The sequence below is a fragment of the Dama dama genome, chromosome 10 (assembly GCF_033118175.1).
Source record: "Dama dama isolate Ldn47 chromosome 10, ASM3311817v1, whole genome shotgun sequence".
Taxonomy (NCBI): domain Eukaryota; kingdom Metazoa; phylum Chordata; class Mammalia; order Artiodactyla; family Cervidae; genus Dama; species Dama dama.
Window position 1 is genome coordinate 33,435,408 of NC_083690.1, and position 25,582 is coordinate 33,460,989.

General features: G+C 35.6%; 1 protein-coding gene across 7 annotated transcripts in view; it reads right to left on the bottom strand.

The window, feature by feature from the left end:
- GTF2I (general transcription factor IIi) overlaps positions 1–25,582 on the bottom strand; it is an 81,224-nt gene that overhangs the window by 21,363 nt on the left and 34,279 nt on the right. For 2 of the 7 annotated variants that reach the window (XR_009694477.1, XM_061153389.1), the window contains 8 exons: positions 21,397–21,456; positions 19,191–19,247; positions 17,275–17,337; positions 9,488–9,598; positions 8,005–8,070; positions 6,781–6,964; positions 3,149–3,207; positions 2,280–2,351 (listed from right to left, as the gene is read on the bottom strand). Coding sequence is in view for 6 of the 7 variants with exons in the window: in XM_061153389.1 (XP_061009372.1) it covers positions 2,280–2,351; positions 3,149–3,207; positions 6,781–6,964; positions 8,005–8,070; positions 9,488–9,598; positions 17,275–17,337; positions 19,191–19,247; positions 21,397–21,456 (672 nt within the window). In the remaining variant the exon portion in view is untranslated. The remainder of the gene's footprint in view (positions 1–2,279; positions 2,352–3,148; positions 3,208–6,780; positions 6,965–8,004; positions 8,071–9,487; positions 9,599–17,274; positions 17,338–19,190; positions 19,248–21,396; positions 21,457–25,582) is intronic. The other 5 variants (XM_061153384.1, XM_061153385.1, XM_061153387.1 and 2 more) reach the window with 5 other exon arrangements.

Below are 25,582 nucleotides of genomic sequence, written 5' to 3' on the forward strand. Positions count from 1 at the left end.
AGCTTTCTCCTTCCATGAGGGAAATGTCAGCTTATTAACAAGCACCAATGATCTACTAGGATTGGCTGTTTCTTACATACCAGGCTCGATTGCTAGAACTAAACATCCTAGAGGCTAAAGTTTAAGCCTGTTCATGTAGATGCCCATTATCTATGCCAACTAGTTATGAGTTACGACGATACCATGGTGGCATCTCTAATGATAATGTTCACAATCTTATTTCACTAAATGGATTGGAAATATAAGGATTTTTTTTTTTGGAAATATAAGGATTTTTAAAGTGTAAATTCTTCATTGTTCCTTAGCTGATTTCTGATTTCACAGAGAGGTAAATTTTCATTAAGCTACCCAATTATTCATGTTGGGCAATCGAGGATAATGAGGGGGAAAAACTTAAATTCTGACTTTTCCTCAAGGCATTAAGAGTCTCAGAGAGCTAAACCATGTAAGCAAAGCTGAAGTACACGGATTCTGAAAACAGCAAACAATTAAATGAACTAAGTTTGTGATTGCCACTTGAATTGCACCTAAAAGCTGGTTTCCTGGGTCTGGAAGAGCCAGAGCCATACGCCACTCTTGGAAACCACGGGAGGAACAAGAATTTGCACCCAGAAGACTTGAACTTTTTGTGGTAAAACTCACATGGTTTCTTTCACAAAACTGAGAAAAGCCCTGTGTCCTCGTGATTCTCTGTGGCACTTCTGGGCTTCCTTTGATCTTCGCAGTGTTATAATGCAGTGAGGCCCCATGTACACTACATGACTGAAAGGTTCAGTAATCACTCAGTAGTTTTAAATGACACTGGTCCACTCAGTATTTGTTGATCATCTGCACGGGCACCACGCACTGTTCTATGAACAGCCAAGACACACGAGGTGTGGGCTGTTGTACAAATCGTGTTACAGTGGAAGGAAAAAGGCAGCCATTAGTCCTTCAGGAACAATTAAAGCATGATGACAGACAGCGTGGTTCGTGGTTTATGTCAGATGAGCACCTGGTGAAGGCCTCTCCAGAGAAGACACACCTAAACTGAGACATAAAGCACCGGCACCACACACCTGAGGCAAGAGCATTCCAGAAACCAGAGCGCTGGCAGCGCAGCAATCCAAGGAGGGGGTGACCTTACAAAAGCAAAGAACAAGCAGGTGGTCCTCACAGCTGGTACCGAAGTGAGGAGTGGAGCAGGGAGCGAGGGGACTCCAGGAGAAAGGCGGGCGGCCGGGTCAGGGGCTGTGCAACTTGTTCCAGCACAAAGGGAAGCCCCAGCGCACAGAACAGTGACAAGCTGTAGTTTTTCACTGAGATGGAAAGCTGGCTGCTTTGGGGTACACTGATCGGCTTTGACTATCGGGAGACAGCAGTGAGGAAGACAAAGGTGCAGATCTGCACTATGGTGTACATGTAGAGTAGGCAGGAGGCCTTGTGGAAATGAAGAAATCAAGCGTGACTGCAGGGGTTTGGCCTGGACGCCTGGGGAGTGTGGTGGCGCTGGGGGGACGGGGAGAGGGACAGGCTGCAGGGGGAGTCAAGGACTCGACTTGGGGTGTATGGAGTCGGAAGAGCTGCCCACCAGCTGGGTGAATACACAGGCGCAGTGTTACAAAGAGTTCTCAGGGCTAGAAACTTGAATGTGAAAGTCACTGTTTAATACAGACGATACAGCATTTTTAAGGCAGACAGAGTGAGACTAACTGTGGAGAAGGCACAGCCAAAGGGCTCGGGACTGAGCTGTGGAGGAATCCAAAATGCAAACCCTGAACTTACGGGAGCGGCAGAGGAGAGAATGGAGAGGAGAGCCAGTGAGGTGGAAAGAAATGCAGTGTCAGTGATATGTGAAACTTTCCATAAGAGTAGTCGAAAATGCCTAAGTAAGAAAGTGACAAAAGACGTCACAATGGTAAACCAAAGCTAAGTCCTGTAACCGTCTGGGGACAAAGGGCACAGCGGGCACTACAGACCCAGCCTTCCCTCCGGGCCAGGGCGCCCGACGGCCCTCCACACTCCACCGGGGCACGCTGCTGACCGGACTCCCTGTCTGCAAGCCGCTCGGTGCCGAAAGCCTGTCTGCGGTACCAGTAACTTACTCAAGGGGACGTGGGCTTCATCACAACGTTCTCTCCCCTTCCACACAGGTTTAAAACTTTTCACAATATGTGTTCAAAAAGCAAACAGTACAAGAGAGCTGGAGATGAGCCATCCATGGCATCTACTTTCTTAAAAAGCAAAATTGGGAAAAATTATTCTGTTAATACTTTAGCTAGGGAGGAAATTAGACTTACCAAATTTTTTACAGAAAAGCTGATCTACCATCTTTCGTAACTTAGTGATTCTGGCATACCACTCTTCCTTGACTGTAAGAGTAACATACACAAATTCTTTAGTTTGATGACATTAATAAAATTACTAAATATCATGAAATAAATTATTAAGTAGGCAGTATTGTTTCCCTGTTCTAAAATTATTTCTAAGATTTCATAATGTGTTTATTAAAACAGTGCTGACACTGAATGAAAAGTGTAAAAACTCACGAAACAATGACAAAATGAAAATTTATAATTTAATAGTCATATTACAGAAGTACTATAACGTGTCATCATTAAAGCTAGGAAAGAGAATCCATTTTACTAAAGTACAGCTAACAGACAGTTTTTGTTACGTTTGGGGCTATGATAATGCTGGCAATCCTTTTATTATACCAACTGTAAGTGATAAACTTTTCATTTTATGTCCCCACCCAACGTCTTCCAGTACAGAGCAAAAGCAACTAAGAGAGCAAATCATGACTGTATTTCCTTCAAAACACATTTAACCTTAATGAGAAAAAAAAAAAAAACACATTTAACCAACAAGTGATGATGCTCATGGCTTTCTGTGCTAAGTCTTTAAGTTGTGGGTATCAAGATGGATGATCATTCAACTGATTAATCTAGACTAGCATAATAAACTGTTCGACACATTATTCCAGATAAATTTTGCATCTCAAATGGAGAACAGACATCGTCCTTTTATAGTCTACCCAGAAATGTGATGTTTACATTTATTTATAATGAGTTATTGAGAAGAAAAGGAGCTCAAGAATCTAGAACAATATTCCTTGTACATCATGTTCTGATTTAATATACAATTTGACATAAGACTGGAGACCTACCTCCTGAAGCTGGTTTATCAAGCTGTAAGTCTTCACGTGTTGAATTCAAAAGTTCATGTCTGAAAGGTGAGAAAAAATACTAAATATTTACCCCATCAATATTTAGCAAAAGTAGTAATTACTAGCACTTATATAATAATTCCATTTTCAAGGCCAGTTTTCAAAAGATAGCCTGGACTCCTGAGCACAATTAAATACTAAGAGATTTAAGACAAGTTGGTAACTGCAAGCTGTTTCATAATGATCTTCATGGACATGTGTCCTCAAACACACACACAAAAAACAGTTAACTTGGTAAATCAAAGGTATTTTACAAAAGCAGAAGAGCAAAAGAATCAAACTACAAAATTTTAAATGAGATTCTTCAATTTCACGTTACATTCAACATAACCTTACTTTAACTTATCTATAATCTAGTTATAAAAATCCTAAAAAAATTTCAAAACTAACTGAACTATATTTCAGAATACACATGCTTTTAAAATTTTCCAAAAAAATAAATAAAGCAACAAAAATAAATAAATAAAATTTTCCAAATACATAAACACTCCAGAGAATTTCCACAATCTGACTTATGTATCACTACTTTATTGTAATATCCTCAAGTAACAGAGCAGGGGCGGGAAGAGTGGAATCACAGAGAAGCATGACAATGTACTGACCATAATCTCAGAAATGTTGGAAACTAATGCAGGATTAAGGTAATAGAGGAGCTGTGAAATAAAACATTTGCTGAAGTACAATAAACCAATAGTGTATGTGTATCAAGACTAACCACATTTAACATTTAGGGAAAGGCTTACTAAGTATTTTCCAAACGTGGAAGATGGCTTCCAATAAATGAGGATATCAAAAGGACTTGAAAAGAACATGCAAGGCATGAGTATCTTGTGATGAACTTGTACTAAGATTTAAATACCAAATATATAGTTTTATATGCTCTAATATTAGCAATAAGCAAAATCTACAAACTAATCTGCATATTTTCCTTAGTTATTAAAAAAAAATTAAAACTTCTAACAAATTAAAAACCAAGCACTGTAAGAAAATGACAGTATAGGAGTTCTGAAAACTATATGCTTCTTAATATCTCAATGTGTGTGTGTGTGTGTGTGTGTGTAAAGTTATTTACGATTCCTGCCTAGGACTGGTGTCAGGGTTTTATAACAAGCCCTTTTTGTTTACCATTCAGTTTCATGAGAGACTATGAAATATTTACTTCCTCCTCTTTCCCATAATCCCTCATCTGTTTAAAAAAAAAAAAGGCGTGGGCAATCATGTAAACTGCTTGGCTGTACTGGACACATTGCGCTCAACTGCCATTACTGTCACTGGGCCTTCAGAGCTTGTTCCCCATGCCCAGGAGCCTCAAATTCTAATAAGCACTGGAATCACAAACAGGTTGGATCCAGTAGGTCTAGGTAGGATCTGAGATTCGGTGTCTCTCAAAGCTCTCAGGTGATGCCATCTCTGCTAGTCTGCATGGCTGCCTACCACGTGGCCTCGTGTAAGCAGAGTTACACTTGACAACACCTGATTGATCATGGAAAAATAGAGGCCAAAATCTTTAAACTACCATTTGTTTGAAAGCAGAATATCTGTTAGTAACAAGCTTCTCTGTAGAGGATAGCTCACCTATTAACTAAGGTGTCTCTTGAGTCTTTTTTAATCCTTCATTAAATTGTGTTGTTCCCCTATTTAATACCAACGCAGGAAGAAGTCAGCTTGGTTATACTCTTTGGACAAGGTGTTTGTTAATGTCTCCATTTTCTCAACCAGAATACAGAATATGAACATTTCTGCAAATGACTATCCTGCTGCTGTTACTGACCTTACTATTTATAGCCCAAAGTCAGGAAAAAATTAAATCAGTTATAATATGCACATAACTCAAAAAGACATCCATATCAGAACTTAAAATCAAAGTCATGTATATAAGTGAACCTCCCGCCTCCCACTGAAAAGTGAGGACTACAGAATAAATCCATCATGGTGTTCTCGTTCCCAGGCCTGTGCCTGACTGAGGAATAAGCATTTGACACAAACTGAACCAAAGAGAAGTCAGGTTTTTCTGCTCTCAGAGAAACACAGGCAGCTAGTCCCTCCCCTCAGTAGATGCGTCTGGCTGTGATTCCTGGAGCTACTGAAAGCAGACTCAGAACTCGTCTAAGGAAGCTATCAGCGTAAGGAAGGAAGAATCTGGAGAGAAGCAGAAGCAGAGCCCTCACTGTTCTAATCCTCCGATCTCCCAGCTAGGTGAGATAAGCAGCTTACTGACAGTACCAGTCCAGTCTGAAGCAGGGTTTCTGTTATTTACTGCTGGAGACATCCTAACTGCTACCCAATCTCTTTTATGCTGGAATCTCTGATTTTATACATGTTTGTCTGGCTATAGAACTGAAGGTTCAACATATTTTCACATAGAACTTGGAAAGAATGACTTAACAGTGTTATATCTGTTACCGCTCAAATCAAGGATATGACATCAGTGTAACTTTCGTTCTTTATTGTGACATGGTTTTGTTCTCTGGAACCTAGTACTTTCTGCCTTTATCCTTAGGGCACTGAAACTTTATGAAATGTGACTAGGCATATATCTTGTTTTCTTTTCATTTATCCTGCTCCACACGCTTGGAAAATAAATGCTATGCATTTTTGACACTTTCCTTCTCTTTTCACATTAAGTCAGATGTCACTTGAGTTTGAGCAAACTCCAGGAGATAGTGGACAGGGAAACCCGGCAAGCTTTAGTACACGGGGTCACAAAAAGTCGAACATGACTTAGCGACGGAACAACAAACAGATGTCACTAGATAAGGACTCACTAGTCTTTCTCATGTCTCATGTACATAATCATCTCTATGATTTATAATACTAACAAATCTTCTAGACTTTTCATTGAAAATTTTAGTTCAGCAATTATATTTAATAATTTCCTATGGACAATTAGTCTCCAGTTGTTCACATTTACAAATGCACCTAGGACTTGCTTCATGTAGCTAAGAGAAAGTTTTCACACATCTACATTTGCTGAAATACATTAATAAATGTTCCAATAGTTTTTTAAACCTTTTATTGTAATCTTAATAGAATTTTAGTTGGTAGAAAATATGGAAATGTGTTACGTGGTTGCCATTTTTAAATGAAAGCAGATACACTTCCAAATGTTACACATACTTAAAATAAAAACTTCTTGCTACAACCCTTATGTCAGTACTAAAGAACTTACAGCATTCAGCTATTTTCTTTCTTTTCATTCTTATTTCTATTGTTTATTTTTACAACCTACTTTATTTCCACATACGTTTTTTATTTTTTTTATTTATTTATTTTTTCCCCCCCCACATACTTTTTTTAAAATTCAGACCTAAAAAATAAGACAGTCATACTTCAGTATTTTCTTTAGCATACTTAGCATAAAACGGGAAAAGAAAATACTGGTTGTATGCCAGTCAGGTTTGGACAGGTGTTCACATTCCAAAAGCCAACTCTGTCAAAACACAGCCACACTGAAAAGCAGAGAATAAAACAACACCTTACTTTAAATATAGCCCCTAGTGGCCAGTGAGTATCTGTCAACAACATAGAAAGATGCAATAATCAAGGTCAAAGAAGAAGTTTAAGAGTCTTACTTCTTAATCACAAAACGAATCCTTTCCTTTGCAAGTAATATCCTCTCAAGGCGAGGGATTCCATAAGTAGATGGCCTTCTAAAAGGGATTCCTTCTGGAAGTCCTTCTACATAAAGATCTTCCACATGGGACTGGAAAAGAGGGTACGGGATCGTCACAGGACCTTTGGCTTTTATAGCTTGAGCTTTAAAGGTAAAAAGAGAAAGGAAAAATTATGAAATGACAAGGATTCAGCACAGATGGCAGAAAAGACTAATAACCGAATACATAGATATGACTGTAATTTTTATAACTTTATTTTTAAATTCCATTTATTATCACGGCATCAAAAGAAAAACAGCACAAAAGAACTGAAAGGAAAAGAACACCAAAGATGTCAGTACTTTACTTAACCAAACTGCAAGGATATATTAACAATGTATTATTTTGAAATAATACAGATAGAGGCAGACTTTCTTTTGAAATTTTAACCACAAATGAATCCAGAAAAATTTACCAGTTAATATCAGCTAGTACAAATAGCATATAATGAAGAAGTAATATTTTTAAAATATGCTTTTGTAAAAAGGATTTTTTAGTAAAATAACTGAAGCAGAACATTTCTCCAAAATGTAGAAATTCTAAGATTTATGTATCCAAGAGCAAAATAATACAACAGGTGCAAAAAGCCAAAAGGATGGGAAGTGTTACAAATCAAATATAATGAACAGACACTGATACTTTATTAAACTACAAAGAGTCAGTTTGTCTAAATAATAAGGGACATGGAAATGCAACTGGGTATTACATAGTACATACAATGTTTTTAGGTGTGACAATGGAACGTGGACTAAGAGAACACCTTCCTCTCACTGGACTCAGCACTCTTCAGTGAGAAGTTTTGAGAAGTGACATGACACGATGTCTTGGACACCGGAGTTTTAAAATGCTTTGCATCAAAGTCTACAACAAATATATATAAACAAACTCTCAAATATGCAAGCTGAAAGTTAAAAGAAATATTAGTTGAGAATTAAATAAAGGAAACTCTTGTAAAGCTTTGCTATAATCTAGAAACAAAACTTCTAAGATTTGGACAGACATGATCCACGGCCTTCTCAGGGACAGATTAAAAAAGGAAGGCATGACACTGGTAGAATGGGACTTGCTCATGTTAGATGAACAATCCAAGGTTAAAAAGTTTAAGAACAAAATATCACAAGAATTACTGAGTTTAAGACTTACCATACTTTCTTTCAAACAACTCTTCAACTTGTTTACGCAGATCAGTAATTCGAGCATTCCATTTCTCTGAAAATTTACAGAAAAAGTTAAAACTCAATAATAAATCCCTGTTTGGGGCACTAATATGCTCTTAACATGACCCAACATCTCAAGACTTATTTTCTACATAATATATCCTAATTTGAAACAAACCACCTATATAATTTTACTGCTTTCCTAAGAACTGTCTTGTTGTATGTTTTTGTTTTTTTTTAATGGTACTTAGAATTGGTTCAATAAGAGACTGGAGGTAGGGGTATTTAAAGTTTATTTTCAAAACCCTTCTTACCGAGTACTTCTTTTTAAATTCATAAATTCTGTAAAGCTGCAGGGTAGAAAAGACCCATATAATTAAACACTACAAAAGTGAGGCAAAAATGAGAGAGACAGTCTCCAAGACTGTGCAGGAAACCCTCCAACACATGTCTGAGTTGTATGGAAATAAGAGTTTATGCATAGTTGTAATTCATAATAGTATGCTAAAAAACACATGTTAACTTAGTATGGGTGTGGTGAACTGCATGCATGCTCAGCCATTTCTGACTCTTTGTGACCCCATGGACTATAGCCCACCAGGCTCCTCTGTCCATAGAATTTTCCACGAAAGAATACTGGAGTGGGTAGCCATTTCCTTCTCCAGGAGATCTTCCCAACCCAGGGACTGAATCCGTATCTCTGGCGTCTCCTGAATTGGCAGGTGGATTCTTTACCACTAGCGCCACCTAGGAAGCCCAGTAATTATGACTAAAGACAAGTTAAAATATATTAAAGTACTATTTTTTTTAATACATACAGCTAACTGTTCTATCTATTCAAAATAAGGATCACAAACCCAATTTGCCACTAATATTTCACTTAGTCCCTTCAAATGGATACATTGTCTCCACTGGGATTTGATTAGATTAGAGGCTAGTAGTTACACAAAGCAAGAAAAATTAGTATCAAAATTCTGTCTGGGGCTTCCCTGGTGGCCCAGTCATTGAGAATCCGCCTGCCAACGCAGGGGATGTGGCTTCGATCCCCAATCCAGAAACTAAGATCCCATGTGCTGCAGGGCAACTGACCCCGTGAGCCATGACCACTGCAGCCCAGGCCCCTAGAGTCTGTGCAAGGCAACAAGAGAAGCCCGTGCACTGCAACCAAGTCCCACCGCAGCCAAAAAATAAAATCAAGCTTCAAAAAAATTATACCTGAAATTAAAAAGTGATCTAAATCTCAGACAGATAACTGAATTACTAAGTCAGTAACAATGATTTTTCAGCCTGCCCATTCTTTTTTGATGGCTGCACCCATGGCTTGTGGGCTCTTAATTCCCCTGACCAAGGGCTATAAACCTGGGCCTGAGCAGTGAAAGTGGTCCTAACTACTGGACCACCAGTGAATGTCCTCAAGCCTACCAATTCTAATTAACAATGGAAGATACCACACTTAACCGGGATCTTACCGAAGTTGAACTCCCTCACTTTCCGCTTGCCGGCATTGGCAGGTTCTGTGACGGGTGGCTGGGGAGGTTCACTGCTCTTTGGTCTCTTGGCAGGTGGAGGATAGTCATCATCTTGAAAAAGAAAACCATCATCACTGGAGGGACAGGCAAAATGCATGACAGCCACTGCCTGTAAAGATCTCAACATTTGAAAGACGTGGGGGGATTTAAGTATGACTGGAACGTCAGTTGTTAATTTCTGTATTGCCATTTCAGCATCATTTTTTCCCAGTTACATTTCCAGCTTTCCTACTCTTCTGGGAGCTGATCAAGTGAATCATCCTCATTTTCCTTTGTCTTCTTTTTTCAATTTGCTTGAAATTAGCTTGAATTAAGTCATTATAAATTTCCTTTTCTCCTAACTCTTCTTAGAGGGCTGTCAAGAATTACAGTGTATTTTAAGCCTTTCATGAAAAAGGTTTCAATGGAGACAGCTAAGGAAACCATACAAATATATAAGAAAGGGGGAAGAATATGTAGCTTGAATGGAAAAATATTTAAACTTATACAATATTCAAGCACATAAAGGATGTCAGATAACTAACTGTACAGATAACTTTCAATAAACAAAACTAAAAGAAATAAGATTACATTATTTGTGAAACAAGCGTTGTTGATTCATCCGATACAATACCTATGTATGGCGATCATATACTTAAGCACAGAATATAGACCACCCAAGACATCTATAGTAAGATTTCTTTGTAGCTATGGCTACAACTCAACTCTGCTATGATGTTTCAGTATATCTGGTGTTAGAATTAAGGACATTGGATCAAGTAAGAAAAGCTGTCACTGTCATATTCTTCTGATCCCTGGAAAATATCAGTTGGCACACGACTAAGATTTCTACTCAAACACCATCTGTAAATTATTGAAAATATCATTTTAAGAAATCTACACTTAAAATAAATGTGGAATGAGGAAGAAAATAATTATTGAGTTAAAGGAAACAGCAGTAACAAAGAGATACCATAAGATACAATAAATTACCCTTTTCAGGGTAACTTTCATTCTCATTTTATAGCTAAACAAACAGGATCAGAGAATGTTACATGACTTAACTATGTTATGAGATCATGGATATAATTCATTCAGCTATTAACTAATAGATAAGCTCTCAAAGAATAACATGGAATCCAAATTTAGCATCATATACCATGTTGCCTTGCAGAGCAAAGGGTAACTTTTATATACTCTGTATATTAATCAAGGGAATCTAAGTGTGAGCCTAAAATACTTAAATATCACTCCTATCATAGCATCAGAGGACAGGGCACACCGATTCTCCTGTTCACTGACTGTGGGTTCTTCCTTTACAGGCTAATAGGGACTGGTGCCACAAACCCTGTGGATACCAAAATCTAGGGATGCTGAAGTCACTATAAAATTAGCATATTATTCACATATAACCTATGCACATCCTCCTTTATACTTTATATCATCTCTAGATTACTTATAATACCTAAGACAATGTAAGTGCTGTACAGATTAGCTCCCTGGCACATGGCAAATTCAAATTTTGCTTTTTAGAACTTTCTAAGAAAAGTTGTTCCCAAATACTTTTCATCCATAGTTGGTTAAAGCTTGGAGATATGGAGGGCCAACTAAAACATCAACAGATTTTCTAAAAACCTGAAATCATTTACTGACCATTCAAACCAACAGGAGAAAAAGGTATTGAGTCACTGGGGCCAGATAAAGTCATATTAGGACCTATTTACATGCCAGTAAATCTGGAGAAGGAAATGGCAACCCACTCCAGTATTCTTCCCTGAAAAATGTCGAGGATGGAGGAGCCTGTAGGCTACAGTCCATGGGGTCGCAAAGAGCTGGACACAACTAAGCGACCAAGCACAGCACCTGCGCTGGTAAATGTAGATGTACTCACTCCAACGGGTACTATTTCAGACAAAAGTTATCATACAAACAAGGCATGACACTATGGAAACTTCCAAGTGTTAAATTCCACTGTAGAAAAGCACGTTCAAAACCAGAAGAAAAAAAAATCTGTAGTAAAGAACGTCTTTAAAATGACAAACTACTAGTAAAATAAAAACTTGACTATGAAGAATTCTGGGCTCACAAGTTAGTACAAGGATTAAAAATAGTCAAAAGATTCCATAATAGGTTTGAACCTAATTATTTAAGGCCCTAAGTAGATATATTTTGGAAAACATATTAGGTGTCTCTAATGTTTTGTTTCTGAAAACAGATGGACAAAATCCTTCTTTTCCAATTTCCAAACAGATTTTTAGAAGCCAAAGAATATTTTTAGGCTAGTTTGCAAAGGATAAAATGAAATATACTTATCTGACCTATGAATACTGTCCAAGCATTTTAACTGTTCAGTGTATTTCTTTACGAACATTAAGCAACAATATTTAAAACAAAACTATTTTCCTTACAGGCTAATATAGCCTAAATATTTCTATAAATTATAACTTTAAATGATTGTTAATAAAATTAGATAAAATGAACACTGAAAGAGTATAAAATAAAAAAAGAAAATATAGCTTATGATGGTAATGAAATTCATCCCAACTGTAATCTGAAAAGTTTGAAACTGAGGTGAAGGGGAAAGGGCAAGAGAGCTTTGCTTTTCTTTAGTGTCTTAACAACCTCATTTCTTCAGTCAGATTAACTTACTTTAAAACAAAAGGATTTCACAGTATAAATATATTTTATAAAAATAACCTCCTTAACCATAACTAGAAAAAAGACAATTCTAGGAGTGTTTTTTAACAAGTTAACAAATGATTTAACAAAGACTATAAAACATTAAAAAGCATTTATCACTTCTCTTGCGACAGTAATGAAGTCAATCTATTAAATATGAACAGATGAAGTTATTTGTGATGATAAAATACAACATAAATTCTATTAAAAGACTAACCCATTTCATATACTTACTACTTAATTATAAAGAGTGTTTTAATTTATATGAAATATGGAATTACGTCAAGAAGAGCTATGAACTCAAACACACCTATTTTTTTTCTCCACTACTGCAGCAAAAAATTCTGATTCTGGGAAAGTATGAGGAAACGTTACTCTTGACCTCACAATCCATTTCACAAAGGATTAAAATTATTTCTCTGTAGCAGAAATCAGTCTGCCTCTAACAATCAATTCAGCAGGGAGCACTGTTTTCTAATTATCATGGCACTTCCACATCATAAACAATCACTTTTGTATAAAAAATAACCATGCATCTCTGGATGCTTCAAATTTAAGCCCAAACTAAAAATGTTTATATCTTCAAAACTAAAAGCTTATAAAATGAATTTCAAGGTATTTTAGCATGCAAAAGCTGCAAATGAGTGAGGAATATGGCCTAGCTATGCCACAGTGCTAAAAACAAGCCTCCCACCCCATGAATAAAAGGGCAGAGATAGTCCCCATTTCAAAATTTCTATCAAGAAAAACCCGGCTTTCCTTTTTGCAACATACTACTTACAGATATGCCCATAGATAACACAGAAATCAGACCTCAAATATGTTATTGAATTTATCTAATTCTTGATGAATGCACTAACATATAAAAACTTTTTTTCTGATACCTATTATTTTCAATATGATCAAACTGGTCATTTTATCAAATCATCTGACACCTATTCAAACTAAAAGAAATGAAATAAAAATAAATCAGGTATTCTTTCCCTCGAAATTACTTGGAACTACTAATTACCCTCCACATTTCAAATTAATAAATGGCATTTTTCACCCACGGATCCAGGTCCTAAAGCCTCCAAAAGTCTTAATTTTTATATAATAATTGGATGTCAACTAAGTGATTTGTTAGCAACTATAAAATTAAAAACAAAATATTCAAATGATAACATACCCAACTATACAGATTCTACAAACTCTCAAGTAACATTTATAAGAATAATTAAACAACAACCAACCAAAACAATTGCTCTATCTTCAGAAATACCCAGAATTCAATCACTCCTTGTTCCTACTGTCACCACGCAATTCTAAAGTATCTCCCTCTGAGTAACTATAATAGCTTTGCTTCCATTATGATCTGCTCTCTCAGGCTTTACGGCAGCCCTGTTTCTTCAAAAAGAATTTACTACGTCCCTGTTCAAAACCCTCCAATGGACTGGCCTATTTTGTTCATTCCAAAATCTCTAACACCTATTCCAGCCATCAGTACATACAAGGTGTCTGATATCTGTGGACTGATAAACGATCGTCTGAATAGCACAATCCTGAAAATTATATGCGACAGTCAAAAATTTCTAAATTTCAGCCAAAAAAGGATACCATCAGAGGATGAAATCCAACTACTCAACCCTAAAACAGTGTTATCCAAAGAGTAGTCCATGTATATATATGCAGTGTTATGAACTGCATTCCTATGTGTAAATAGTTATGTAATTAATTTATTTACCAAAGAAAACTTTAAATTTCCAAGAGTTTTACTTAAGAAGACATGAAATTTTAAAAATTGTAAAAAAAGAAGATATGAAACCCTTTTAATCTATTTAAAAGCAATCTGAAGACAAATAATAATAATCAGGGGGTTATGCCTCAGCCAAATAAACACGTGTGAATAGCTCAAGTTGGGGAAAAATGTTTGAAAGTGAACTGCATATAAGGAAACCTTTTAAGGCAAAATACTTCCCATTTTTAGCTCATTCATGACAGCCAGACTTCAAATAATTCTGAGGCAAGATTTTCTCTGCCCTTATCAAACACATGCCTAAGCCAAAGACCTGACAACAGTCTGATTTTACCCAAAAATGAAGTCATGGTGTTTATGAAATCAAGGCAAGCACAGCCATATAATTTTAAGGGCCATTTCCCAAAGGTCACAGAGGTTCCACATGTGCACCACTGACTTCAATAGCAAACAGATCACCACAAATGGAAGGGAAGCCTAGCATGCTGCAGTTCGTGGGGTTGCAAAGAGGCAGACACGACTGAGAGACTGAACAACAACAAATGGAAGAGCAGATCTCAGTTCAGGGGGCTATTTCTCGCAGGATAACGTGTCTGCATCGGTCTCAAGCAGACCCTTCAAGCAGATACATCACATAGCGGCAAATAAAGATACCAAGGTTAGTGTGGAGAATCTTATTACAAAACTCACTTGAAGACTAAGTTTTTTCTTTTTTATAAACTTTTTGGGGAATGCAGGAATATACAATAGGAGAAAACAAAAGTCACCACCACGCAAGCAGGATTATCTTATTCTTTTCAAGTACAAGGATTTTCCTAACTAACATAGTCCTCTAGGTACACTTTTCCTTTTAAACGTGCCTTGTTCGGGAAAGCAGGTTCTTCCCCTCCACCCCGCTACTAAGCATATTACACTAGAGGTCTTTTTTCAGATTTCTTGTATGTTTTTAAAGTTACCATTTCAATGCGTGATATATTTTTTCTAATATTAAAATGTATCAAAATTTCATTTTCTAACCATGGATATTTTTCTAGCTTCTACCATCTATAGTCATCTTTCTAGGAAAAAAAATACAATATACTTATCAAAAAGATGTGGCTGTGAGTTCTCATTTGACCTTCCTTGTTAATATCACAGACTTACAATTTACCTTCCATGATGTATGGATAACAATTAGCAATTTAATTAGAGTTGGTATACAGTTTGTGAGCATCTATCCCATGGAAAATGTTACTAGGAAAAGTAATTACTTTACACAGACCTGGTATTTCTCTGGTCTTCTGAACATAAAGCAGCAGCCTCAACAGCAAAATTCTACTAGTTGGAAAATTTGGATGATAAATCAACATTTTGGCACTATGTCTTAGTTTAAAAGAAATGGGATTTATCATTCCCTTCAAAGAATGAAAACTGAAAAGACTGACACATGTTTTAGGTTTGTAAGCTATTGATTTCTTAATTATTTTGACATCCCTTTAAAGGTTTACACTATGAAAAGCAAGTGTTTATTTTCTAAACAATTCTAATATAGCCTTTATGGGTTTTAAGGTTTAAGATAAATCAATGTGGTTATTAGTCCTATTTTAAAGGTTTATGCTAATAATTTTATAAAATATTTATTTGGCTGCACCAGATCTTAGTTGCAGCATGTGGGATCTAGTTCCCTGATCTGGGATTGAACTCGGGTCTGCTGCATTGGGAGTGCTCAGTCTTAGCCACTGGACCAACAGGTGAGTCCCTTTACTAATAATTTTAATCATCATCTATTTTTCTTATCTCTATAGGAAGGAAAAGGTTCTGAGTATTTATAATATCTAGATTTTAACTTATAATTTCAATTTATAATATCTAGATATTATATAACCTAGATTGTCTTCTCATAGTTGAGCTTCTAATTTAAAGTCAACTATTGAGGACTTCCCTGGTGGTCCAGGGGTTAAGACTTCACACTTCCTATGCAGAGGGGGTGGCGCTGATTCAATCCCCGGTTGGGGAACTAAGATCCCACAGGCTGCCTGGTGTGGCCAATAAATAAATGAATAAATGAATGAATGAATAAATGAATAAATTAATTAAATGCTAGACTAGAAACAATTCAAAACAATTTTAGGTTAGTAAAATTATGCTAATGATAAAATATGTATATTAAATTAACTGAGATGTTAACATGCAAAGTAGGAGAAAATTTCTGATACTGGGTGAAAGCTACCAATCAGCTTATAATTTAGAAGCAAAACATTTTCAATAGTCTGAAATAGCCAAACACCATAAATAACCAAGTGGACACCAGTAGAAGACAGGTTATTATAAATAAAGAAGAAAAGGAGAGACAGAGATGGCAAACCAAGAAAGGTTATGCAGCAGTTAAAAAAAAAATAGTGAAGTACCAAGATGTAAAGTTATGAGAAAAACACTATGGGAAATGTGATATATGTGTATTTTACTTGCTCATTATAAAGCTGTACACTGAAAACACCTACTAATTTTTGCCAAACTACATGTATGTGTACACATCTAACTTATTTTTAGATGTCACAATAAAGTGACACCTATCACTGAGAACAGGGACACTGGCGGGGGGGGGCGGTTAACAAAAGTTCTGCTTTAGAAAAGAATTACTTTGAGGAGAATAAAAACCTATAGGAGTCATGTAAGATAACTTAAAAAGAAAAAACCAATACATTTAAAAATTATGAAATATAAGGCATGCTCCTGTTAACAATTAGCTGAATCTTTAAATAATGCAGGACACACTGGCTTGTCTGCATTCATGCGCTATCTCTGAAGAAGAAACTAGGTCTGAAGCAACTTTATTTACATTAGTTTAGAATATTTTTACAGCTGCTGCTTCAAAAGTTTTGAAGGACACCTTATATGTTAGCATTTTATGGGGAAAACTCGCTTTAGAAATTGAACTATCAACACCTTCTCCTCCACTTCACTAAGGTTGACAACCGGGGTCCTAGTGCTAAGTTAAGTCTCCTATGTCACAGCTCAGTAATAGCTTATAAATCTGTTTTTGTGTGCACCCGGTCTGGTCATAGTTTTCTCTTTTTAAAAATTCTCTGTTTCCCAATGGTAGAAAGTACCAGTATATAGCCTGGTCCACCGCTCATCTTCACAGCTTACTTTTGCTGTCTAAAACTCCCAAAGCATTGGGTGTGCTGTGGGATGTGGTTACTTTAGTCACACATACACATATATGCTTCCATTTTTTTTTTCCCACAAGTTTCCTTTAAAAATGAATGAAATGCATACTTGGCAATGTGAATGTGACAAATAATTTTTATGACCAGAAGTACACTTTTGGAATCAAGGCTTTTAGATAACTAACCTTCAATAGTCACCTCAACTTCGGGGTCCTCACTTGTTTCTGAAGGGACATGTTGAGTAGAATCTTGAAAAAAATAAAATTCTAAAATGACATTCATTATAAAGCACTTTCTATTATGTTCCAACATTTTACGGATTTGATATTCCAAAAGCAGCCTACCATAAAACTTTACTGTCATTTGAATTCAGCTCATACTTGTTAAATGACAATCTCTGACCCTTTTAAACAGGGAGAAGAGAAAACAAAAAGTAGAGAAACTCTGGAAAACTAGACAATACCAAGTTACCTGCATTAAAGGACTCAAACTTTCTAGAGGAGTAAGATTATAATGAAGTTAAAATTATTTTCCTGCTGTAACTAGAAGGTGCTAGGATATAAACAAAGGCTTTATTATGTAAAAAAAAAAAAAAAAAAAACTATTTCTCCTCTTCTTTCAGAAATACCAGGAGTGGCTTATATTGTTAAATAAAACCACAAAGTTTTTGCCGTGAGAACCTTCATATCATCAAAACAGTGACTACTGTAACAAATACAGACAGGACTGTATCACCTAACTAACTTTGCATGTAACATACCTTATAAAATTAAATATTTGTGTTACTACATAAAACAAATATACATCAGAATGTTAGTGCTAGAAGCTCAGCTAGAGAGTATCTTTATCAACTCTCCTTTCATTTTGCAAAGGTTGAGAGATTAATTGATTTGCCAAAGATTATGTTTACTTGTTAGTAAAGGAATAAAGACTAGAACCTAACTTCAACTCCACTAACACTGCAATATGACAATAAAAATGTCCTCAAAAATAAAGTGATTCAAAGCCTAATATCTAAATCACATTGCCCAATGAACACCAGTACAATTCGTCTTGTAAACAGATTATTTCCTTGTTGTAAATACTGCCTATCTAAAATAGGATTTTGTTACAGAGAAAATATCTAATTACCTGCACACAGTAAAAGAAAACAAACCAAAAAAAAAAAATTTACCAACACCATCATCTATTAAGAAAATTCAACAAGAAATTTAAAATATTATTTTAAATGAGTATCTCAGTATTTCTGCAAGAAATGTATTTCATTAAATACTACAATTCTAAATCTGAATTTAGAAAGATCAGTCAACTTTCCAGGGACCTTCAGAACTCCCACCACTCAAAGAGCGTAAAATACCAAATTATGGATTAAAAAAAAATTTTAAAAAGCAAATATAAGGAATAAAAAGGTACAGAATAGACTCCTTTTTTAGTCTTAAAAAAATAAGACTTGACATGACCAGCTTATGTGAGAAATAGTAATTCTAAAATAAGATCCAGTTGCCTTACCACTTATTTTCCTTGGGAGAAAACCTACAAAAATTCTTTTGGAACTATCTAAACAGTTTACAAATTGGAAGCCATTCTGCACGGTAACGGTTTAACTCAAGATTCCAATAACTTAGAGAGCTGTAGCTGAATATTCATTCAATCCAACAATCAAAGGAGGATGGCTGGTTAACAAAGCAGTCCACGGGGTGGCTGTGGGTATAAAAATGAGCAGCGAGATCCTCTCTCTTTTTAGTAACCTTATGTAGACTACATTACCCTAATATGAACAGAGCCAGCAATAATTTAAAATTTAAATATTAAAACCACTCTTTCCAAATATGGCATAAGATGACCAAGAACAAATGGGCAACACTTTGCATCATGAAGAATTTTACTTACCACTTAAATTTTAGTCCCCACATGCTTTATTATTCAATACAGTAAAAGAGGTATAACATCTTTAGGGCTAAAAAAGAAAACCTGTTGGCTTAAGAAGGCATTCATACCATAAAAATCATTTTATTTCCAAATAAGCTTTTAAGGATAGTATTCCCTGTAGTACAGAACAACATAATATAAATACAGCAAAGTAAGAATTCCCATATCTAACCTTCTGCTGGTACTTCCATTTCTGTTCCTTCATTGCCCTCTGAAGAATGATGGCTTCCTAAAAAGAAGATAAACCCATATAATAAACCAATAAAGACTGACGCTGGGAGAAGAGAAACTAGGTAACAATGCAAATACAAATACACGCTGATTCTTTTAACTTCTTAGCAGTTAATTCAAACAATATTATCTAATTCAGAAAGACAAGTAACACTTCTGGTATGAAAACTCAAAGAATTATTTTAAAATGCAAATATATAGAGTAAACCTAAGTAGGTTTGGGGATTTAATATTAGTTACTAGAACTATACAATATAATTACTGATAGATATTCGAATTTGAGAACTAGAATAGTATGTTTCAGAGTGCCAAGCTCATCTGCCATTGATGCACACACAAAAACACACATCTGAGTCAGTTCTGTCTTTGCTCGTAAGACTCTATCAGGTCTAGAAACACAAGTTCAGGTTTGGCTGTGAAACGTTTCTTGCTTTCCATTTGTACTACGGTGGAAGCTATGGAAACTAAATCCCCATTATTTAATCAAAGTTGCACTTAAAGGAAATGCAGAAGTTAAAACTTAAGATACTACCTTTAGTCTCAAAAGCATTTTAATTCAGGTAATATAATCTGCCTGCTTCTACAAACTGGAACATAAAGCAATGTATCAGGTTAGGCATTCAACAGTGAACAGGCTCATCCTAATGGAGAAACTTTACTCATAAACAAGAAAGAAGTCATCTAAAACCCAAGAGAGCCAATTAGGTTAAGTGCCCAAACTGCCCCTGACTATTGATCCTCTGTCCTTAAATGTCTGAGGTACTAACATTGTGAAGATTGAAAACCACTGCCTTCGTGTAGAAATACAAATGTATTACCTATAGGGAAGAATAAAGCAAGGGGGCAGGAGGAAACTTCAGGTCTATTTTGTCATCCATTGATAACTAATTTAAGAAACTATACTAAAGGTAACCCCCACCCCCAGACACAGGTTTTCTATGCTTTTATCTTGATTTTTAAAGAACACTGACTACAGTTTAAAAAAACAAAACAAAACTGTCACTCAGTGCCCAGCACCTTACAATTTAAAAGTGCCATGCTAAGACCAAAAATTTGGGGTTTTCCATGTCTAATTTTATGGAGCTCTAATTATCTTGGGATTCTTTTCCATTTATTTTATGTTCTGAAAACTCACCTGAGCTCAAAACAACGGGTAACTCTGTAGCCAAGAATTATTCTTTACTTAACTTCTTAAATTATGCTTTCTCAACACACAGCTCCCCTCTCCCCATTATACATTAATATTTGAATTTATGGAGCACTGGATTCTTTGACTGTAATGCCAAAGAAAACAAAAATGTGAGGTCAAAACAAGGAGAGATAATGGAGAAGGGACCAGTACTTAAAAAGGGAAGACTGGCTAAGAATAACTAAGGTGATATTCCATCAGGTCATAACATGATAACAGTACACGTAAACGATGATTCTGTGTGTGCTTTTTGTTCTTTCAAAATGTAAATTAAGCAATTACATTTATATTAAAAGTAGAGCTAAAGAAAAGACATCTTGGGACTTTCCTGGCGGTCCAGTGGTTAACACTCTGTGCTCCCAATGCAGGGGGCATGGGTTCAATCCCTGGTGGGGGAACTAGGACCCCACATGCTGCACAGTGCAGCCAAAGAAGAAAAAAGAATGAAATCTAACGCACTCAAAGCCGGAATAAGCAGAGGTAAAGTAAAGCCATCACAAATAGCCTATGGTCATCAAGGGAGGGAACACTACACAGAAATTCCCCAAAAGACATTCAATCAATAAAATTAGGGATTTACAAATGATATCTTACAATCTTTCTAAACATATAAACATGACCTTACTGATATTTACATTACTAACTATATACAATATAAGCCTTATTTCTGACTATTCTGATATAAGGTATAAATGTGTACTTTACCTTAAATATGAAAGTGTGTCATGTACCCATTTCGAGATTCATTACTAGATTCACAAAAGGGAAAATTGGTTTTCAAAAATTGTTGCTTGTGAAGTTCATTTATGTTTCAAAAAAAAAAAAAAAGGCCAATACATTTCCTTTTCCATTTAGAAAAGTAATAATACAGATATAAATACAAAAACACAGTCTGTCCAGTATAAAGAAACATTAAATAAGAACATTATGTGGGAAAATGGAAGTGAAAAAGTTATACCTTGCAAAGACTTCGAAAGGGGGAGTTTGTCATCAACATCATCAGTTTCAGAAGGGCCTGCTTTGGGACACAAAGATAACACTTCAAAATGAATCCCAAAAATATATTTTGGGTCACTTCAGCAAACAAATTTGGGTGAGAGAGATGGAATACTACAGCCTTTCCATGGGTAAAAAAAAGCAAAAAAAAAACAAAAAAGACTGACAAATGAATGGTGTCAATTTATGGTCTTAGTGAATGGAAAAAGTGTATTCAGATAAAGCCATATACAGATAGTCAAAAGAAATTTTGAAAATGACTAGACATGAATTGAATGGGAATGATATGTCTAAAATGGTGGATATGGGTCATGTCCGTGACAGCAAACTGTAACTTTTACTTCATATAGATTACAAGCACAGATACATCTTACAAGGTGCATTTGTTTCTTCCTTGACAAATATTTGTCTTAATGCTTTGCCATACTAAAGAAAAATGCAGAATCAAATTGTTATACCTTCCTCAGAATCTCTAAAATCATGTAATTAACCTATTAATAAGCTTGAAACTCCACTGAAATAGAAATATGACAATTATTAATTCAAAATCCTTTCCTACAGATCCATAAAAATTTTTAATAACATGGTTTCTCCAATAATTAATATACAATGTATTTTGTCTTAATTAAACCTTCACAGAATGCTATAGATATTGACAACACACTTGCATGTATTATGCTTTTAGTGACAGTAATAGATTTGAGAGAAGAAAACATTGTGTTCTCAATGGCTACTTAACATAAACATGTTCTTATCTGAATATGAATACAAACTGCTTCCCTTTCTCTGAATATTTTTTGGAAAACATCCTAAGACTTTTAAAAGGCTTTGCAAATGCATGAGGAATTTCATGAAGAGGCACAAAACTATACATTATAAGTAAAGGACATAGCATAGAAAATAATTTCACAGAAAACAGAAAAATTATTTATATTTGGAATCTCAATGAAGAGCAAAATGTTCAATGAGAGACCTGACTTCAAATGCCACATTCACTGCTTCCTAGTCATGTAACCCTGGCTTAAAATATACAGAAAAAATGTATTGTATGATAGCAAAATGTACTGACTTCATAATACTGCTTTAGCTGCTCTTCCACAAGTCTAGCTATATATCATTATCAATATTGTTCTGCTCTAAATTATTTTAATAAGGTCCTCTTTAAGTCAATTAAAGTATACTTCTTAGGATTCCCATGGTATAGCATTTCTATTTTAAATAACATGCTTATTATTGATTTCTAATTAATTACAATGTTTTCTGGCAATTTCTTAAGGCTATCCATAAACAATTATAAAGTTAATTTTTGTAAAAGTTCCATATTTTGTAAATAAACACTTATTTGCTGGGTATGGAATTCTGGATATACATGAATTGGTTTATGTTCATCAACTGTAGAATTCAAATACTCTACTTTATAAGCATTTGTCATTTGTTAAAATCTCCCATATGACCACGTTCACAAATTTATCAACTATATCAAATTGAATCAATTTTTTACTTTGATTTTTGAGGCTATATTTTTAGGTAATAAAAGTTAATGATTATCCTATCAACTTAGTAATTTATTAGTATATTGATTATACAGTCTTACTCTTTATACTTGTTACTTTTTTCTTTTTTTTGGCCTCAAATTATTATTACTAAACTTGGTTTCCTTTGGTTAATATTTGTCCAGCTACCTTCACACATCACTATACTATCAAATTATGTTGTTTAATTTTAGACACATTTTAATTGCATGTGACTTGGACTTTGTCATTAAATGAGTCGCACATGCATCCTCACAACTTGAGGAGTGTCTACCCGTTTTTGCAGACAAATCACGCTTTCCCAGTGCTCACATCTGAGCCATCTTAAGTCTATCCTGGAATTAGAAAAGTTTCGCAGAAAACATGAATGATTTTAAAATACAAGAATGAACAAATGAACTGCAGTATAATCACATACGTTAACTGCTGCAATGACAGTATTTCACCAGTACATGGGACTTCCCTGCTAGTCCAATGGGTAAGAACCTGCCTGCCAGTGCAGGGGACCTGGGTTCGATCCCTGGTCCAGGAAGATCCCACATGATGCGGGGCAACTAAGCCTGTGTGCTGCAACCACTGAGCCCGTGTGCCTACAGCCGGTGCTCCGCAACAAGAGAAACCACAGCAGTGAGAAGCCAGAACACTGCAAACAGAGCAGCCTGTGCTCTCTGTAACTAGAGAAAGCCTCTGTGTAGCAATCAAGACCCAGTGAGCCAAAAGTAAATTAATAAATAAAGGAAATGAGCCAGTCACAAAAAAAAGGACAAATACTAAAAAAAAAGACCCAAAACCTGTACCTGACAAAATAGGTAAATCTCAGAAACCTGTACTGATACAGGAGAACATACATAAAACACATATAGAGTATGATACTGTTTGTTCCAAAGTTGAAAACTGAGAAAACACATAAAATGTTATGTGCCTAGATACACATACAAAGACATTCTGTGGAACTGTATACTCATGTAAAGTATAAAATCATTATCAGGAAGGGCAAACCTCAATTTCAATAAAGTGGTTAACTCAGAGAAAAAATGGGAATAGGAAGGGCCTAAAGAAGGGAGTCAATAACACAGTCAACATGTCACCTCATGTGAGATTCTGTAAACCTGGGAACATGTACATTATGTTTCTGGGTTTTAAACATTTTTAAAAAGCATTTTAGAATACAGTAGGCCATCTGAATCTGTGCATTCAGCATCTGCAGATTCAACCAACCATGGATCAAAAATATTTGGAACAGAAAAACTCCAGAAAGTTACAGAATACAAAATGCAAAATGTGAACTTCAAGCATGCTGGCAGTTACTGAGATAGCATTTACATTGTGTTAGATACTGCAGTAATATAGAGATGATTTAAATAAAGAATAGGGGAGGATGTTTGTAGGTTACATGCAAATACTATACCATTTTATATAAGGGACTTGATCACCTATGGATTTTGATACTGCAGGGGGTTGGGGGGGTGACTCTGGAACCCATTCCCGTGGGTACTGACTGTACAACACAGCAGTGCAAATAAATGATCTGTAAGTACAATCAACAGCATGTCTCACAAAGTACAGGTTTTACAGAGGAGGCCTGATACATGCTGATGGGTTCTATTTACACGAACTACAAAAACAGACCAAACTAACTGAGGTTGTTACCATTCAGAACACTGGTAACAGGGCTGGAAAGGGGGCTGCCAGGAGAGGAGCCAAGGGAAAAGGGGCCTCCAGCATGCTGACCCTAACAGGCCTTCAGAACGCATGAGGCCGGAAACAGACAGAGGCAGCTGAAGGTGTCCGTACTTTCGTGGTGGACAGAACAAGAGGGGAGAAACGCCAGTAGGAAAACAGCAGAGCTGATGATCATCTGTTAAGCAACCTTAACAAATCTAAAATAACCAAAATTACACAAAGAATGTTCTCCAACTGTAATGGAAATATAACGAAAAATCAGGAACAGAAAGCTATCTGACAACTGTGCAAGTATCTGAAGAGACTGCACTTTCCATGTAAACCAAAGGACAAAGAGGAAATCACAAGGAAAATTAGAAAATGTTTTGAACTGAATAAAAAGAACTATTAATACTAATATGTCTAAGTTTATAGCGTACAGTTAAACTAATGCTTAAAAGGTAAATTTTTTTTTTTTCTTTTTTTGCTTAAAAGGTAAATTTACAGCATTAAGTACTTATATTGGAAAATATCTCAATGGTTTAAGTTCCCATGTTAAGAAACAAAACTAAATTAAAAATAAAGCAACAACAAAAAAGACACACAAGAGCAACAACAAAACAATTACTGAAATTTTGCAAAAGCTAGAAGTTTGAGTAAAAAAGAAACAAAAAACAGAAACAGTTTCAGAGCCAGAACCAATTATAGTAAATAGTAACACTGAAAAACAGTAAACACTTAGATACAAACCTCATAAAATATGTGTAAGATATGTACGCCGAAAACTAAGCACTGATCAATCACTGAAGAGCTAAACAGATAACATCCACATATCATGCTCAAGCATCAGAAGACTCAATATTAAGATATTCAACCAAATTTAGTCTATAGATTGAGCATAATCTCCACCAAAATGCCCCAAGGGCTTTTATAAACTGTGATCCTCAAGACAAT